The sequence below is a fragment of the Cyprinodon tularosa genome, unplaced genomic scaffold, assembly GCF_016077235.1.
Source record: "Cyprinodon tularosa strain WSP-4 unplaced genomic scaffold, ASM1607723v1 ctg286, whole genome shotgun sequence".
NCBI lineage: Eukaryota > Metazoa > Chordata > Actinopteri > Cyprinodontiformes > Cyprinodontidae > Cyprinodon > Cyprinodon tularosa.
The window spans coordinates 1,397,474-1,418,112 of NW_024038992.1; the positions used below are offsets into that span (position 1 = coordinate 1,397,474).

At 39.8% G+C, this 20,639-nt stretch overlaps 1 protein-coding gene across 1 annotated transcript in view; it reads right to left on the reverse strand.

Moving 5' to 3' along the window:
• Window positions 1-20,639, reverse strand: part of gabrb1 (gamma-aminobutyric acid type A receptor subunit beta1) — a 67,506-nt gene that overhangs the window by 18,929 nt on the left and 27,938 nt on the right. Inside the window, exon 4 of the mRNA XM_038290649.1 lies at window positions 19,717-19,937. Within this exon, the coding sequence (XP_038146577.1) occupies window positions 19,717-19,937 (221 nt within the window). The remainder of the gene's footprint in view (window positions 1-19,716; window positions 19,938-20,639) is intronic.

Genomic DNA, 20,639 nt, shown 5'->3' on the forward strand with positions numbered 1-20,639 from the left:
AGGATGAAGACTTCAAAAAAAAAAAACACAGATGGATCCACAGCATCTACAAAAAAAGACCAAACTAAGGATCATTCTTCTATTTCTACTACATCCTGTATATAAAGAACACAAAATGATAATAAAACAACTCTAGATTAATCCAACATGCATTTTGACAAGGGGTGAGATTGGCATGGGTGTTGCGATACGATACGTGTCACGACACTTGGTTCAATATACGATATTATCACGATATTGCAATATCACTATATTTTGTGATATTTTTCCGAGTTATCAAATAAAATTTATTTATTTATTTGAAAGGGACAACATGTATTAATTAATACTTGAATTTAGCTAGTTGGCTAGTTACAAGGAAAAACATGGTGTGTGTAACAAGAAATACAGAGCACAGATGAAACATACATGTAACAATGAAAAAAAGACATACAAAACTCATTAAAACACTAGACTGCTTCAGAAGAAATACAATGCAATACCCACAGATGTGATAACATACGGTGAACAGGACTGCATACTTGAGGTAGGCTAATGTTTTATTATTTCGATACTGAGGTAGATAATGCTAAAGTGCTTTGCTACTAAGGTGCATGGTATTAAATGATGTAGATACTGCTAAGTGCGTTTTACCAAATTCTACACTTTAAAGCATCTAACGTACTTACTAGTGATTACAAATGTGGTTACCAAGTAGTGATTGTTTAAATTGTTTCCTAAATGAAATGAAGGTGGCACTGTCCTTGACTGCTATGGGCAATGCATCCCAACATATGCACACGGCGAAAACAATCTAGAAATAAGTACAGTTTGTCTTAAATTTGTAGAAGCAGTTTTATTGTCTTATATATATCCTTAAACGTGGCCCTATACTTACTTAGGAACAAAACAGTACATGCTGAAGGTCAAGTATGAGACTTAGCAATAATAAAGTATCTAATGCCTTATTCGTATGGAATTAGATGATGTATGAGGAGGTTTGGCAAAACAGAGAACATCTGTATAAACATTCTTTGAGGGTCGGAGTGACTTTGACGCAGACCAGCCCATGTGAATTCCAGTAAGCTTTCGACATGATATTCCTGTGCATGTGCAGTTACGTAATGCGATGTGAAAACTATAAATGCCGCCTAGAATGGACTGAAGGTTGGGGGATAACTGAATTTTGACTAAGCATTACTGGATGTATGAAGTGTTTAAGACAACTATATGAATTTGGTTTCGTAATTAAATGTGTCCCCCCTCCAGATGATAAAATGGTGTGAATCGTGGCCTTCTTTCTGTCCAAAGAGAGAATAAGAGACATAAGAGAATTCTACCAATGAGCTCCCATAAATTAAGTGAATTTGTCCTTAATTTGAGTAGGTAAATAAGATGATCTGTCAATGTAATAAGATTGTTTACTTTTAAAATAAGATAATTAGATATTATGCTCTTGAAATAAGACACAGCAATTATTTTTTTTACTTATTTTAAGTGTAAATTGTCTGTTCCACTGGCAAAGTGCCTCACTTCCTTCCTCAAATAAAGAAAAAAAGCACTTATTTTAAGAAAAAAATTGTTATTTAGATTGAAGTTTTTACAGTGCATCCCTTGACTGAGAGAGAATTATGTGCAAAAGTGCATTTCCTGAACTGGATCTCACAATCCCTTCTCGTTATGCTTTTCGTCCAAGTGACGCAAATTCTATTTTATAAATGTCTCTAAGGGTGGCAGGGCAGAGCCTTTTAATGCCCTAAACACTAGATGTATAGATTAAAAAAGCAAATGCTGTTTATGTTCATCAGAAGATATTTATAGTTTAGTTATTCTGGTGTCCATGCTGTTTGGGGTTGGAGTGAGTCCACGTTTTCAATTGTGACGGCCTCAACTACAGATATGGTGCTGCAGAGGTAGTCCATTTTTAATCATTGTTTTAAGTAAAAATGCAAAAGAAAAAAAATATTATTAAGAACTGAAAGATCAATATTATATCAGACAGTTTTAGTCAAGCTTGGCTAAGCCTGATCACAACATATTACCTATGATGCACCTCTGGGGACAATTATGAGCATTTTACACATGTGAACTACATAACCAAACTCCAAAGACTCCAAAAGAGCTCTGGAGATCTGATTGAATGAGGGACAGTTTCTCTTTAAAAAGTGTTGAGTAAACATTCCCAAGGATGGTCAAAATGTGATGCTCTCACACCTGTGACAAACTCGCCAAGATGCTGTTGTTTACTCCTCATCTTACTATAAGATAATAGAACCTCTTCTGACCTTAGTTATGCCCAAGCAACTGTCTGGTTCTAAAGGGATTCCAGATTACGATAAAGAGCTGCTTTTTCTTACACGTCAGCGAATGGAAATTCTCCATTTCAGATGTTTCACTAGCTTTATGATTTATCTAAAACCTCCACGTGTTTTCACAGTGTGCAAGAAAAAGATGGACCTTGCAGAAGAACAGAGGATGAATATTCATGCCTTTATGGGCTTTTAGCGTCCATGACAGTGTAAGAGCTGGGAAAACCTGAAGACAGCTGAACTATTACTGTCAGTGTAAGAAGGTATTAGATGATTTTCTCATTTTTACAAGTCACACTGGCATCCTTTGAAATTTTATTTTAGCTTCCTTTTTGAAAAGATCTTCTCATAACAAAAAGTCTAAAGAAACTGTTATAAAACTCCAAATGTTTCAGGTAAATACATTTCAGTCTGGCTGAAAAAAGTAAAAGTCTAAAAATAGAAACTTGCATTCAATTTTCAGGGGGATTTAGGTGGGATTTATTTATTTATTTTTTATCATTCAGAGGAGAGAGGCCTAAAAGGAGCCAAGGTCCTAAAGCACTTTAAAGAATTCAGTGTTTTTAACAAGATCTGCTTCCAACGGCATTTCCATCTGATATATGCTTTTAGGTATAAGTGTTATAAGCAAAGCAGGTCAGAGGAATAGGATTGTCAAAATAATCAACATTAAAAAAATAGCTTATCAGTTGTTTAGTACATGACAATCATTTCTATGATACATTTATAGATTACAACCTGACCCATTTCATCTTCCAAAATTTTCACATGACATAACCAAAACTCTAGGGGCCGACAGGGGCTGTGAAGGTAATTTGCTCATGTGGAAATTGTAGAAAGGGATGCTGTTAAGTTCTGATCCTACCAGTACTAAACAGAGTAGCTCTACAAACTTCATAATGCATCCTAAAGAAAATGATTAACGGGAATTAAAAATGGTCAGTAACGTTCTTGTATCTGCAACACGAACGGAGCAAAGATGTTGGACGGCATAAGCTAACACTATACAGTTTGATATAAGCACGTTTTATGTATCAGAATTCCCCCATCATCATGTGTTTAAAAGCTCATCTTAGAAACTAACAATAACAATATTACATGAAGTAAAACATGTCCATACAGCCAGAAGCTGCATGCGTGGGCCGGGTCGACGAGGCTTCCCACCTCCACCACCACCCAGTCCTCTCTGCACCCGACCCCTGGAGTTCCCTCGGCAGGTGGTGGGTCTACAGGAGGGTGGGCTCACATCATCCATTTCGGGGTGGGCCCGGTCGGGCCCCGTAGGGAAAGGCCACCCACATGCGAGCCCCAACCCCAGGTCTGGCTCCAGGCTGGGGCCCTGGCTGTTCCATGCCGGGCGATGTCATGGTCCTTGATTTTATTCTCTCCATAAGGGTTTTCTGAGGAGCTCAGTTACCTTGGAGGAGGTCGAAGTAGAGCTGTTGCTCCATGTCAAAAGGAGCCAGCTGAAGTGGCTAGGGCATCTGTTCTGGATGCCTCCTGGTCGCCTCCCTAGGGAGGCGTTCCAGGCATGTCCTCTTCGGAGGTGGTGTCACGCCGGGGTCCCCCCAGAGCAGCTGGAGGAGGTGTGTGTGGATTGGCAAGTCTGGGCATCTCTGATTAGACTGCTGCCTCCACGACCCGGCCCCGGATAAAGCGGAAGAAAATGAAAGGATGGATGGATGGATGAAATAAAACAATAAGGCAATGAGAAAAAGATTCAAGTTTTTCATCTTTATTGTGTTGAGTTGGGCTTCTCAGCTGGCAATAATGAATGCATGTCCGGAGAACAAAAACAACGTTCAGTGGACAACAAGTGCTGTTTAACTTATATTTGAAATAAGTGACACAAGACAGACATTTTGTAATGTAAGCAAAAGTTTTTGTTTAGGCTATTCATTTAAGTCACTTTCTTTGCAGCGCATTTAAGGTTAAATGATTTCCCAGCCCCCTGAGCACTCTAGCTAGAGGTGTAGGGTTGTCCTCCTATTGGGTGGTGAACTTCTGCTTAGGTCTCACATCTATTACAGCCCTTAACAGATGTTTCCACAGTACTGAGCATTTTTAATCTCAAACTTAATTCAAACTCGACTGATGAAAGCCATGTTGCAGCATGGTGTCGGCCGTATTGTAATAGCACCATAGAATATTCAGCCAGCTGAACTATGGAGCTCTATAGCTCCCTCTGAGTTACCATGGTTCCCTTTGGTTTATCACCGAATAAATACTAATATATTAAAGTTTTGGTAGTTTAATAACACAATAAGAAAACATTAACTAACAAAATTACCTTTAAAAGGCCCCGGTTATCTGCTATTTTCTTACCTTACACTGTTTTTACTGCGATCCCCCTACATTTGGCCTCATGACCACCATGACTCTTGTTGAACAGAAGCTTTTCAGACTGTGCATCAGCTCAGGCCCAGCAGCACAGACTAAACTTAGCCTCTGTGTCATCTTTTCTTTCCCTTACTCAGAGCAGCATTCTCTCACTTGTGACCATGCAACAGATCTGCTGCTGACGATGATGTGAGGGTAAACAAATCTTTGTTGTTGTCTTCCTTATTCCAAGGTGTTGAATTTCCAATATTTGGCCTGAGTGTGTGCCAGTCAAAGCTGAGGTCATTTTGGGAAACCTAAATATAGCCCTCGTCTCAGCAGTGAGCACATCGGATGAATAATTGTCGAAGCCTTTGGGAGATAATGAATCTGCAGCAGAGCAGTGTGAAAGAAATTATCCTCAGTCTTTCAGATACTAGAGCCAAACTAGTGAAGGAAGGAGAAATATCCTCCCAGCAATGTAGGGTTTATGAAAAAGGAAGTGGATAGTCCTCATTTTAGATTGTTATGAAAGAGAGCATTTAGCTGATTGTGGCCTTTCACTTTGAAGGTTCATCTAAAAGAGGTTAGAGGTTAAAGCAGCAACAGGTTTAGAATTGTTATAGCATGCTTAAGACCAGCCTGAATAAAAATAATTACGGTGCTTTACTTTTTTCCCATATCTTTTTCAAAACAAAAAATAGGATGGAGCTTAAATCTGCTAAAACAACAATTGGTCCTATTGATTTTGAAAATAAATTGAAAGCGAAAGGTGTTGTTCTTGAAATGTTCATCTGAATATTTTACATTATAAGAGTTTAGTTTCTCAATGTAATTTATTTTTTGGATTAAATCTTAATTGGGTCTTAAACATCAGGTAGGGCCACACCTTTGGTCCAGACCCGAGCATGGCAACCAGGTGTCAAAGATGAAGATACAAAGATGAAGATGCCGCTCATGTTTTTATTAGTTTTTACAATATAATTGCAATTTAATAAAGCAATAATTTAACATTTGAAAGACACTCAGTTCTGGCTACATCAAATTTAGCAAGAGTAATAGACAAAAGTTCTCATTCCATCCCTTAAGGTGGTGGTAATACGATTAGAAAGGGGTTTGCCGCCACACAGAGGAGATGAGAATTGCAGCAAACATACATATCTGTGCATGCAAGTACAGGTAAGAACTGTTTGCACAAAGGTTACAGTAAAATCCTCCAAAGACTGACTCTAGACAAGCAAGCTTTCAAGGTAATGAAAATACTAAAATATGAAGAAAGCTTGTCGTTAGTGCGAGGGGGGATAAAAATTAAATTGCAATATTGTTTTAAACTAAATGTCATTTAGATTTTTTTGTCAAATTCATTAGCCCTAGCTCTTATCCATCTAGTTTAAGGACAGTGAAAATGTTTTGTCCTTAATAAAGCATTTATGATCCTGTAAAAAAGAGACATACTCTTTAGAATAGAATTTCTAGTTCAGGAGTAAGGTGTAAAGGCTACAAGTAGAATGAAAAATAAAAGGTTAAAGGAGGAAGATGGAGCTCATGAGCACTATGTGAGATTTAAAACGAGGCAGTGAAATAGCTTGGAGGGGAATAAATCTTGCCTATATGAATACGATGAGAAGTGTTACACTTTCAGGAGACAGAGCGCTGAAAACAGCCCGCGAGGCCCATGTTCATTCAGCCTCGAAAAAAAGGGTTGTTTCTGGAACCATCCAGCTTCCCCGTCCTTTTCATCAGGCTGTTTTCTGTTTGGAGCTAAAGGAGAAGCACTCTAGGTCTAACTTAATGCTTTCTGTTTCCCTCTATCACTGTCTTCATCTGTCATTGGGAATATATTTAAATAGAGAAAAGCAGCTTTTCTGTGGACTTTAAAAAAAAACATGATTATAGCGGACAGCTCCTGCCGTCATAAACATACCAGCATCTGAGGCAGAACTTTTCAAAAAAACAACCAAAAAAAATAAATAACATCAATTTAAGTTTTGGTATTCACTTTAATATTTGTCTCCCTCCACTTTTATTGAGAGGTTTGCCATACAGGCAATATAGTAGTGTTTGTGGCACAAAAGGACTCCTGAGAAGGAGGAAGTGTTCTGGATGCAGTGAGTCAAACAAACACTCAAACAAAAATAAATAAATAAATGACTGAAAATATCTTTTTTTAAAGAAAAGTTTTAGTCTAAATAAATCTGCTGTATTATAACATTTTGAAGAGAATCTCAGATCCACTGAAAAACAGCATCTCAACCGTTCCTGCTGAAGTCATACAAAATTATCTCACAACCAAACTCTTACAAATGCAATTTGCCAAATTCAGTCATCTAATTTATTTTCAGTATAATCACATAAAGCAGGTGAAGCTAAGATGCCTGTGTCAATCTAATTACTAAACAATAAAAGAAGGGCAGATGTGCTTGAACTGATTGTTCTCTTGTTTTAACAGTGGTTATATCTATTCATAATTATACAGTCTTCATGACTGCTGGCTTTGCATTTAAATGCAAGAAAACTTTCACTAAGTATTGAATGGACTTTGGGCATCCAAAACGGTCAAGAAAGTTCCAGGTATATCTCTTTTTAATGAGGATGTTTTCATTAGTGTAGAGCTTCCTCAGCACTAAATAAAGACAGAGTGTGTCAGGTTGGGAGGAGGTTTTTGAGGACCCAAATGCAGAGATGAGGAGGAAGAGATGACTTTGCAGATTTAATAAGTTTCCACAGGCAAGTGAGGCAAACAGAAAAAAATACCTTAAATATGGGAGACATCAGGGAAAAACACACATGAGGAGCAAGAAAATGGAAGGAGCAAAAAAACAACAAGAAACCAGCACTGAGAGAAGGCTGGAGGCTCTTTAAAGCATAACACTCTTATGAGATTGATTAGCTCCACCCATGGAGACTACCCAGATTCTCCACAAAGATCCTCTCTTAAACACTGCATGAAAAGTGAGATTTTCGTCCCCGTAAACCCCCGTAAACTCCCGCAGATCTGCCTGATTTTCATCAGTTTCCGACAATTGGCAACCCGCGCTTGTCCGCGTTTGTCGTGCCACAAATTGTCGGAAACGGACTCTGACGTATGTGGAGAGCGATCAGCTGTACTAATGGCCCTAATTAGCATATGAATGCAGCAAACCCGCGCGGCTGGCCAGGTCTGGCTTGAATAACCTACTATAATAATAATAATAATACATTTTATTTGAAAGCGCCTTATCACAACACCCAAGGACACTGTACAGGCAGATAAAAACATTAAAAACAGGAAGCTACACAGTACAAGCATAAAGATGCCACAGAAAACAAAACAGCAGGAAGTAAAATAAAACCAAAGGAAGAAAAGGAAGAGAACAATATTGAAGTGATGCGTAAGAACTAGATGGGATAAGACTGTCTGAACAGGAAAGTTTTGAGTCTGGATTTGAAAAGAGGGAAGGAGTCCAGAGTACGGAGATCCGGAGGGAGGGAGTTCCAGAGGTGGGGAGCAGAGCGACTAAATGCCCGGTTCCCCATTGTGACCAGACGGGCCGAGGGAACGGAGAGCTGGAAGGAGTGGGAGGATCTTAGGGAGTGGATGGGGGTTTTAACGTGAAGGAGATCTGAGATGTAAGATGGAGCCAAGCTGTGGAGGGCCTTGAATGTAGTTAGGAGGAGTTTGAAGATGATTCTTTGTTTGATGGGGAGCCAGTGGAGTTGTTGCAGGATGGGAGTGATATGATGAGAAATGGGGGTCCGAGTGATCAGGCATGCTGCAGAGTTTTGGAGGAGCTGTAGTTTCTGGAGGGACTTGTTTGGAAGGCCAAAAGGAAGTGAGTTACAGTAATCGATGCGTGAAGTGATGAGACTGTGAACAAGAATGGTGGTAGTTTGGGGAGTGAGGGAGGGACGGAGACGAGAGATGTTACGCAGATGGAAGTAGGCAGACCGGGTGATGTTGTTAATGTGGGACTGGAAGGAGAGGGTGCTGTCGAGGACGACACCCAGACTCTTAACCTGAGGGGAGGGGAGGACAGTTGAATCATTGATGGTAATCGAGAAGTTATTAGTTTTGGAGAGAGTGTGAGGTGTGCCTACTAGGAGGACTTCGGTTTTAGAGCTATTCAATTTGAGGAAGTTGGATGAGAACCAAGAATGGATTTCTTGGAGACAGAGGGTGAGGGAGATTGGTGGGAGTGAGGCAGATGGTTGAGTAGAAAGGTAGAGCTGGGTGTCGTCCGCGTAGCAGTGGAATTTGATATGATGCTTACGGAGGATGTAGCCAAGAGGGAGGATGTAGATAATAAACAGGAGGGGCCCCAGGACAGAACCTTGGGGCACACCAGCAGAAACAGGGAAGTAGATGGATTTATGAGATTTGAGTTGTATGAACTGTGTCCTATCTGAGAGGTATGAAGTGAACCAGGTTAGAGGGGTGCAGCTGATACCGATGGATGATAGTCGACTGAGGAGAGTGGCATGGGAGATGGTGTCGAAGGCTGCTGTAAGGTCCAGGAGAATGAGGATGGAAAGTAGTCCAGAGTCAGAAGCCATAAGGAGGTCGTCAGAGATCTTGATGAGTGCTGTTTCAGTACTGTGCAGAGGACGGAAGCCAGATTGAAACTGTTCGTAAATATTATTGGACATCAGGTGGTTTTGGAGTTGGGAGGCAACAGATTTTTCCAGAATTTTGGATATGAAGGGTAGATTGGATATGGGACGTAAGTTATTGAAGTCGGTGGGGTCCAGGCCAGGTTTTTTCAGAATTGGGGTGACTGTAGCGGTTTTGAGTGCAGAGGGGACTGAACCAGAGCTTAAGGAAGAGTGGATGATTTTGGTGATGAGAGGAGCAAATGAAGAGCAGCAGGATTTAACCAGAGTGGACGGGAGAGGATTGAGCTGACATGTGGAAGGTTTGGATTTATGAATGAAGTCAGAAATGGCTTGAACAGATGGAAGGTCAAAACTGGAGAGGGTGGTTGCAAAAGATGGGTAGGGGGTAGCCGGGTCGCCTCCAGAAGCTGCAGCTCCAGACGAGGTCAGGTGTTTATGGATATTTGTGATTTTGGAGACGAAAAAGGACATAAGTTTATTGCAGAAGTCATCGGATTGCATATGATAGGGAAGGGAGTCGGGAGGTTTGGTGATGGAAGTGAGAAGGGAAAAGAGAGTTTTGGAGTTGTGGCGGTTGGAGTGGATTAAGTTAGAGTAATATGCAGATTTGGCAGAAGAGAGGGAAGTCTTGTACAGTGCAATGCGATCCTTGTACATATTTTTGTGAATGGTGAGTCCAGTTTTATTGGCAAGGCGTTCCAGCTGACGACCGCGAGATTTGAGGTGACGGAGAGCAGGAGTGAACCAGGGAGCTGAGTGAGTGAAGGAGACTGATCTAGATTTCAGAGGAGCATGGATGTCCAGAAGAGTATGGAGATTTTGATTGTAGTGGGAAACCAGTTCATCAGGTGGGCAGCAGGCGGATACACTGGGGATATTACTGATGTCAGAGGTGAAGGCGTCAATGTTGATGTCCTTTACATTCCGGAAGGAGATGATGCGAGGGAGGGTGATTTTAGACAGGGGGAGCTTAACGTTAAAAGTAATGAGCATGTGATCGGAAAAAGCAACGGTATGGGATTTACAGTCAGAGGGGGTGATGCCAGAACAACAGACTAAATCTAGAATATGATTTTTACAGTGAGTTGGGAAGTGGATGTATTGATGTAGACCGAAGCTTTCCAGGCAGGATGAGAAGTCTCTGGAGAGAGAAGCACTGATATTATCCATGTGAATGTTGAAATCTCCCAAAATAATCAGATTATGGGAGAGGGTTGAGAGATGTGTGAGGAGCTGAGAAAAGTCAGTCAAAAAATCCTTATTATATTTAGGAGGACGGTAGACGGTGGTGATAACTGTGGGAGAGGGTCCAGGCAGCAGTGAGGCGGAATATTCAAAAGAACAAAAAACAGGAGCAGCAGGAATTGGGACAACCTTCCAACTCTCGCGATGAAACAATGCGAGACCTCCGCCGCGTCCAGACGCACGAGGCAGACAAACGTAAACAAAGCCAGGTGGTGCAGACTCGTTAAGAGAGATAAAATCATTAGGAAGCTGCCAGGTCTCTGTCAAACATAAAAAATCAAGATTATGATCCGCAATGGCGTCTCTGATTAAAAGCCCCTTATTACTGAGTGAGCGGATGTTCAAGAGACCGAAGCTGACGGTTGCAGAGTTAAGTTTGGGGGCGGGGTTAGCCACCCTGGGTAAGCTAGCCAGGGAGGCCGGATTAGCACCCCGGCGAGCTTGACGAGGGCGGCGGCGCGTGGTGAGCAGAGTCTGTATGGAGGGATCGGGGTTCCTATGAAAGTGCTTACCACGCGATCCACGGTGGATGTATCTCCGGTTGGGCTGAAAGGCGATGTCGGAGGGGATGGAGCAACCATGTGGAGGCTGGAGGACGTCGACATGGCGTCGGAGCTTCAGAAGTTCAACAACGGAGTACTGGAACAGAGCGTCAGCTTGCAGTTGGGCAAGTGACACCAGAAGGCAGCCGAGCGTAAACCACCACAGCGACCGGAGGATCCACATCATCCAATACGGAAGAAGGGCTGGAGGGCCAGGGATCCTCAGGTATGTCGTTGACCAGTTGGCTGGAAACAGGTGGAACGGTGGCCGGTCGGCTGACGGGTCGGTTGTTGGCAGGAGGGCCGGTCGGCTGTAGACAGGTGGGCCGGTGGCCGGTGGGCTGACGGGTCGGTTGTATACAGGTGGGCCGGTGGCGGGTCGGCTGTAGGTAGGTGGGCCGGTGGCCGGTCAGCTGATGACGGGTCGGTTGTGGACAGGTGGGCCGGTGGCTGGTCCGCTGGTGATGGTCGACTGTTGACAGGTGGGCCGGTGGGCTATAGACAGGTAGGCCGCGGACAGGTCGGCTGTTAACAGGAGACCGCCGTCGGGATTGCTGAGCAGCGGTGAGCAGCGGCGACATCCACGCCAGCGTTCACTCACCGAATGGAGGTGAGTTACACAGTAACTGTCCTGAACTCAGTATTGGCTGAAACCACTATTCTCAAACAAGTAAAATCGCTCGTGATTGGCAGCAAAACCAAACGTGGCCACGCCAGGCTTTAATTTTCTTACTGAGTATTGGACGGAACCACTTCTTTTTAAACAAGTAAAGTCGCTCGTGATTGGTTGGCATATATATATATTTACATATAAATTTACATATATATATATATTTATGAATATATATTTATTCATTCATATATTTATTCATTCATATATTTATTCATTCATATGCTGTGTATTTATGTTATCCTACACTACTACACAATTATTAGGCTACCATCAAGGACATGAATGAATTTATACAGGAAATGAACATTTGCCAGGAAGCTGTTTATGCAAAGAAAGAGCTTTATTAAAACACACACAACTATATACAACGCGTATCCAAACACATGCGTATCTAAAAATTACAACTCCGTGAACGGTCCGTTTGCTTCCTTGGGGTTGGAGGTAACTGGCAGCATTCCCTCCGAGGCAGGTCCGATGTGCAGACGCCTACTGTGCGTGGCCCTGTACTTCGGCATCGCTTCTAACCGGGACTGCAGCTTAACACAGAGTTCAGAGAGATCCGGCCTACGAAATGGCGGCGACCGTACAATCCATCCAGAGACACCGCCAACGACGCCATCTTCTACGTCGGACATGAGGCCGACGGTGGCGGACTTCCAGAGTTCCACTTCCTCATCTGCTAGCACACTCTGCCTCGCTTTCAGCAGCTGAAAAAAAAACAATGAATCAGCGCACTGCGTATGGACACAACACATTTATCAATGCACCTGAAAAATAGTCACCAAATAAAGTCTTACCCTCTTTCTTCTGGCCCGACTCCGAGCAGATAGCCCGCAACGCAACGTGTTGGCTGGCTGCGTATATCTGAAGCTCCTGCGTACCGTCTCAAAATACGTCTTACAGGCAGCTGGAAAACAATTAAATGAGAGTGGTATGAATAAAAAATCAAATGCAAGTCACAGTAACAAGGAAGGAGAAAACATTAAAACAAGTCACTTACACACAATGTCGTCTTTATCAACATCGTGCAAATCTGGACTTGCTGATATGGCTCCGAGCAAATAGGAGGCCTGTGAAAACAAAATGTACAGCTATGATCGGTATCTATCCGTATCCATTGCCTTTTACCGCAGAATGAAAGCATATTCTTTAAATCTTACCCTTGCTCCGGTTCATAGCGCCTGCAATTAGTCTCCGAGTTGTGAAGACGGCGTTCTGCTTCCTGTGAATCACAAAAAATACACTTTAATAAAGCTTGTTCTTGCAAGGCTACTATTAGCTGTAGCTTTAGGCTAGGCTGTTATTAGCCGTAGCTTTAGGCTAGGCTGCTATTAGCCGTAGCTTTAGGCTAGGCTGCTATTAGCCGTAGCTTAGGCTAGGCTGCTTTTAGCCTAGCAGGCAGTAATCGAACATATATTTACCACTAGCATCTCTTCTTTGAGTTCGTCTTGTTCGATGCAGAGTCGCCATCGCGTCAAAGAGGAGTTTTACCCCGAAATCCCACATACTCCGCTCCAGACCGCCTGCACAAAGCAAAGCATCCATCCTCCGCGCCGCTCTGAGTTTCTTGGAGATCGTAAAGAGCATGCGCGAGATGAACCAGGGTTTCCGCGGATCAATAAAAATAATTAAAAAATCATTCATTTTTTTTAAATCAATGCCTTAATTGGCACTAAAATTATTTAAATATGTTTATCAAAGTATTTATAATTCTTTAATAAATTTCGTCAGATATATTATATCGCTCCAGGCGGAGAAAAAGCTAGAGGATATATATATACATATATATGTGTGTGTGTGTGTGTTTGTGTGTTTACATACATACAGGAGTCATGGAACTCTGCTTACAGCTCCTTCATATTTCATGTACACTAATAACTTGTGTACATGGTTCTTGTTGATGGCATTAAAATCATTTCAAATAGCATTAAAATAGCATTCAATTAGAGTCACTCATTCCTGTATGAACCCTGTGAGCGCTTAATTTAATATGACATATTAAAAAAATCCCACCATCATCCAGCATATGTTCAGTTTCTGCCCAAATATATATATATATATTTTTGTAGATTTTTGTAACGGGGATAAGGATAATTCAAAACTGCTTTTTTTTAATGAACTTGTTCACTACTCCCAAACTCAGCATCTCTTTTCATTCCTGTAATAAGAAGTTTCTTTTGAATGGATTTGATTAAAGTTTAAGTCCCTCGGTATAAAATAAATATTTTGATGGAGATGAGAAATCTGCTTCCTCGTTGGTGAATAACCAATAGTTTGGATCCAATCATTTAAATAAACGGTGTTAGTTTTTTTTTTTTTTTTATATATAAGAATTGTGCTATAATTTCTAGTCACCGATCTGTTGCTGCTATATTTTAATTTGACGAACCGGAATTTGTCGATGTTCTTTTTCCTGTTTGGTGCGATTGCAATTGCGGATCTTGACCTGGCCGGACCTTATGACCACAGTGTACCAATCTTCTGATGGCTACTTCCAGCAGGATAATGCGCCATGTTATAAAGTGAATCATCTCAGACTCATTTCTTGAAACTTTTCCACTTAAGTAATTGTGAATTGAGCATATTGACAGACAACATTTTATTTTTTATCTTAAATGCAATTTTTTTTTATTTTATAATTACTGCTCTAAATGTATTGCTCTGTCAGCTAAAGATCTGTTTTGGTCTCTATACTTTAATTAAATAAATCAATTCAAGCTAAAATGTAAGAGGCTATACTGAGCCTGATCTCTTTGTATCAGAGATTTTCTTACCTTTTAGAAAAATGTCACTTGGAGTAAAACCCCCCCTGCAACCCTGATTTGCATTTGTATAGCTCACAGCATGTTCATTTACATGTTAAAGCCTCCCCTAGAATTCCATGGGGGGGAGGCATGGGGGGAACACTGCCTAAGAAAGTCCACGTCAATTTCTGACAATTTACGGGAGTTTTCGGCAAAGCCCGCAAATTGTCGTAAACTGACGCTAACCTGAAGTTCCACGACAATCTACAGTGCCGCATATTGACGAAAATCCCACTTTTCATGCAGTGAAAGAGCTGCACACACACACACACACACACGGTATCCCTGACAGAGTGGAATTCTGCAAGACGAGACCAATTAAAACCTGTAATTTTCTCTAATGAATCCTTGAGGAAAAATCACTATCGGTCCTATCTCAGACCATCATGAAGCGCCTCATACAACCCTTCTAAATTCTGATCAAGAATACTAAATCAAATAAGAAGCAGGAGGAACAATATCACCCAAGACAAATGCCTTCCAATGATCAATATCAATCTAGTGATGGTCTGTTGATTTTCCAGTATTATTGAACAAAGCTGCTCCAAGATCAGAACTATTGGTGACTGGATTGTCTCCAATCACAGCCTCCTATCCCTGATCATTGTTCTTGAAAGCAGCCAAGGTCTAAATACATATCGTTGGTCTGCTGCACAGGACTTTGCCAATAACATCCTCGTTGGGACATTCGGCATGTTTTGGTATGTCAGGTTTTCAACAACTACAGCCTATTTTCTTGTATTTGGAGCAGTATATTAAAGCTGCCCAGGGGAAACTCTGTAAGGAATAAAATACTTGTTGCTGTTGAAAAGCCAGAAACAAACAGACCGCAGCGTAAGTGTTTCTTAAGTAAGCGTTTTATTGATGACAGGCAGTGCGTCATTTGAAAGCACTCTAAAGCTACAGAGAATAAAGCACATGTCATAATTTGGCTCTTGCCTAGATGTTTTTTTTAATGTAAGTCTTTTCTTAGTTCACTTTTACGCTCTAAGTATTTGTTTTTGTTTACATGTTATTTTCCCAATTTGAAGTTTTTCTTTGTTACCTTTATAAAATTTACTATAAGGATTCCACATCTTTGATTTACCGTAAGCCAGCTATTACTTTTTTGGTCTTTCTATATTCTGTTATTTTCCTGTTAGCGGTTTTACCTTGTTCCAGTTATTTTCTAGTTTATATCCATTTTTCTTAGTGTTTTAAGTTGTTTTTGCCTTTACTCATTATATTGGCTTGTTGGATTCTTCCCCTCATTTTGTTTCTTCCAGTGTTTATCTCAGATAATTGCCCTCCTTTAGACAGTCTTTTGTAATTATTTAATTGTCTGCACCTGTGTTTCCTCATTTGTTCTTCCATTTGCACCTGTTTTCTCCTCTAGTTAAGGTTCCAGTCATTTAGCTGGTGTTTATCAGCTCTTTTCCGTGTCTCCTCTTCCGTTACTGTTTTATTAGCATGAAGAAATCTCATTAAAAGCCATGCTGCTTGCTAGTGTCGGTCTGCATTTTGGTCCAAAACATCAGATTGTACATCAGATTATTAATGAGGCATAGAACTGTGAATATGTATCTACAAAGGCTTTGGATTACATTAACGATGACATCAGAAAAAGAAGCTTCTCAGATTGCAGAGCAATAAAATGTTGGACCTGTGTTCAGGAAAATTTCCCTGATTGCTTCCAGCCATGTGGCCAGTTTTTAAAAAGCAGGTGGAGAAACGGACATCAACAAGCTGATCAATCTCAACCTCTAATAACACAAAAAATGGGTTCCTAAAAGGGCTAGTTTCGAATTTTTTCCCCCACCAAATTCGATTTATTGATTTTGTTTTATGTTTCATAATAAAAAACACAAACATATTTCTTTCCAAATTAACTTTTATTTCAATCATCCCCTCTGGGAGGTCACCTTAATTTAAAGGGTAACCAAATTCAAGCTGTGAAAAATGTTGTAACACAATTATGTTTCACAACAAGCAATGAAAAATAACCTACTGTACTTAATCTTTGCAGCAAGTGGTTTTAAACCGTGCACTAGTTTATCGAATATGAGGTTTGGTAGAAAAAAAAAATCTTGATTTTTTTCCAAAAATCTTAATAATAATTAAATCTTTATAAACAAAGAATTTGATCATAAGATCAAATCAATTTATTTCCCAGCCCTAGTTCCTGCTTATCAATATTTAGTTAAAAAGATGATTTTCTGCTCACAAAGCGAAATTACTGATGTTAAGTACAAGAAAAAAAATCCATAAAAAATTAACCTGAATAGAAATGTGATGAATTTTAGAGCAAAATATTTTTTAAATAACTTTTAAAATTTTCTTCATTATAATTACATAATATTAATATAAACATACAAAGTCATCTGAACATGTTTTGACCATCATCTTTATCTGTTGAAAGACTGCAGAGCAACATATGAGACCCATAAAACATTAGTCATTGAGCAGCTGATGCCTGTACTGAAATATACACCAGAGTGTTGGCGTTTGACTTGAACCATATTGAATGACATATGTCCATAAGTGCTTTCTCAACCTTTCCTCATTCTGTGTCCCAGAGAGCAGTGTACCAAAGGATTTCCAATTAAATGATTGGTTGCCATGAAAACCATGTTGGTTCAGCATCCTGTTCTAGTCAACAGTCAGAGGCCTGCTGCTCGGCCACCTGGTCTCTCTTTACCAAATCATCCACATCGTGCCACAGATACCAACCAATCAATAAGGCTTTAAGGAGAGGATTGGTAAACCACTGACGGAACGACTGTCTCGTTGAGTGCTAATGGTGTATAAATAACCAGTTAATTAACAGTTTTATTGTTTGCACCTTTTTTTTTTTCTTCTTTCATTGAGGATGAAATGAGATAAGAAAAGACTTTGATCCGAAATAGAAGAAACAATAATATTTACTAAGCAATATTAGTAATCGATTGATTGTTAACTGGAGTGTAGAAAAATATGACTTTAGATGCAGAGCAACAGACTTAGAGAAGTTATTGTACAAAAATTTGAGTTAATATGCTCTACCTAGAACTCATGAAGTGTAAAAGTTTTAGTTTCACTTGATACAATTCTGTAAAAACATCTTCTGGAAGGATCCTTTTGCAATCTGATTATCAGAAGAGTTGTCCAAGAGCCCAAAACCACTTGTGGAGAGCTTCAGAAAGGCCTGGAATTAGCAGGTACAATTGTTTAAAGAAAACAACAAGTACTGCACTCAATCACAATGGCCTGTGTGCCCGCTCACTAGGGGTGTGGGAACTAATCGATTTGGAGATGTATGTTGGCGGGCTGCTATAATATCGATCTTTCAGTTCCTAACATCACTTTTTTAAAAAACAATTTTTTTTTAACCTAAAACAATAAGGAAAAATTGGCTACCTCTGCACCGCCACTCTGGCAGGTACAGCTGCGGAGCCCTTCTCGCTGTGCCAAGCAGCACCATATTGAAGCAGTCTCAGACATGGACTGACTCAAACCCCAAACAATATGGATTCAAAATAACTAAATGATCAATATCTTCTGATGAACATATATAGCACTTGCTTTTTTATCTATACATTTAATTTTGATAACTGGGAAAAATGTCACAATATATAGTGATATTGCAATATCTTGATAATATTGTATTGTGACCCAAGTTTTGTGACATGTATCGTATCGCAAAACACCCATGCCAATACTTACCCTTAAAGCTTACCATACAAGACTCCATTGCTAAAGAAAAAGCATGTTGAAGCTCATTTAGAGTTAGCTACACAACATTTAGACAAGCCTGTGAAATACTGGTATGTCTATATAGCCTGGTCAGATGAGACCAAAATTGAACATTTTGGATGCCATAATACACATCATGTTTGGAGGTCAAAACATGCTGCACATCACCCCAAAAAAAACACACCAACAGTGAAGTTTGGTGGTGGGAACATCATGGTGTGGGGCTGTTTTTTAGCATATGATACTGGCAAACTTCAAATTATACAAGGAAGGATGAATGAAAACATGTACAGAGACATTTTTGATAAAAATCTGCTGCCATCTAGCAGGATGATGATGACCAAATGTGGGTGAACTATCAGCAAGACATTGACCCCAAACACACAGCCAAGAAAATTTTAAATTGGTTTCATAGAGACAATAAAGCTGCTAGAATGGCCATGCCAGTCACCTGACTTGAATCGAATAGAAAATCTATGGAAAGATCTAAAGATCAGAGTTCATAGAAGAAGTCCACGAAACCTTCAAGATTTGAACACTGATTGTGTGGAAGAATGGGCCAAAATCACACCTGAGCAATGCATGTGATTAATTTCTCCATACAGGAGGAATCTAGTAGCTATCAATGCCAAAGTACTAAATTCATTTCAGTAAGTGTGTTCAATACTTTTTCCCTGTCATTTCACTTTATTACAAACAACTTAATTGTTGAACATCTATGCTTTGATTTCTTTGAATGTGCGGATTGCATGGATTGTTACTGGCATCTAGTGAAAATGTCATGTCAATAAAACCTCTAGAAATAGATTTACTGAGAAAATGGTTATTCCACTTGCTGTATTTGGCCTTTTGTCAGATACAACACTGACGATCTAGCACCAAACAAGACACAAAAATAAAGGATAATATTCCAGCCTTCAAAACAAGAATACTGATCATTTTCAATTATAATCAACTCTTTCCCAACCATAGATGACATAATCTGTCAATGCCGTCAAAACACTTCCACGCTATGGACAAGATTTTTTTCACCACTCTGTGTTTCCGGTCTCTAGTGAGAAGCCTAGTGCTTAAACCCATCAATCAACAATTTTCTTTGATGGAATGCAGCATTTAATGTTTTCTATTTCATACAACATAACAATCTGAAGTGAATTGTTTAAATTAATTTACACTAGAACAAATAAATTCTCTTTTGTTCAATGATATTAATATTTATAACAACCTTACAAAACTGTTTTTCAAGTGCTGAGTTGCACAATATCATATATTTTCTCTTAGCTGCATAGATACTGTAAATGGTTGCTGTGTAAAAAGTTGGAAATGTGTCTGGCTGCTGCTTAATGTTTTGAGTTATGAGGCTACAATTTGCTTTCTCTAAGAAAATGGCAAAGAGATGCAGGTTTATTACAGCCAAAGACATCAGTTTTAAATGCAGCATAATGGATTATAGAGAAGCAAAAAGCAAATGTGCAAAGAATAAGGCTACAATTCAATAACCTCCATAAGTTTTACAGTGAAAAGAAAGAATTAGACATTACCTGAGGCCGTAGAGCACTGTTCCATCAGGGTGTAGTCTGATCATCCTGTTCTTGACCGTCACCCCATGAACAAAAGATTTCTTGTCGTTAATGAAGTAGGTGTCAGGAACCCAGAGCTGGTCTGCCACACGGTTATCAAGGGTCAGATTTAGGGGAATGCCAGTGTAGGAGAGGCGCTTATCTCTCCAGGACTGCTGGAAATACATGGTGATGGTGTAATCCTGATGAGGAACAGAAACAGAACTATGTAAGTTCTTTATTAACTTCTTGATACCTAAGAGGATTTTTTGTGTTTCATTTAGTGTGCTCTTGAAAACCAAAATGTCCAGAATGCTTTATAGATGCAACTACCTCCTTGGGATTGACTAGTTTTGTGATCAACCTCTGTCAGACAGCATTAGATAAAAAAATAACATATTTAGTATGTTTGTTGATCTGAAAAGCTTTTGATACATTAGATCATAAAATAATATCGGGCAAGTTTTAGAAATATGGAAACAGAGAAGCGGTGAGACGTTACCTGAAGGACAGAAAACTATTTGTAGAAGTAAGTAGAGTACCACAAGGTTTTCTCCTTGGACCTTTATTTTTTCTTTTGTATATCAATGACATCACCGAAATGTCCAAGTTGTAAAAGTTTATTTTAACTGCAGATGATATTTGATCATATTAGATGATGATCAAATATGTTTTTAATAAGTAACCCACAAATTCAAAAAAGTAATCTGCAAATCTTCAAAAAAAAAATGTTTTTATGCATTGTAATAAAAGGGACTCAACTGCTTATTGTACTTCTATCCAAATTTCCCTTTGTCTTTCCATACTATTTGTTCTGTAATGAGATGTGAAAAATGTGTAGTTAAAAAGGGTCAAAAGCATTGTTAGAAGTAACACTGTTACATAATAATGGCGTAACTGCCCAA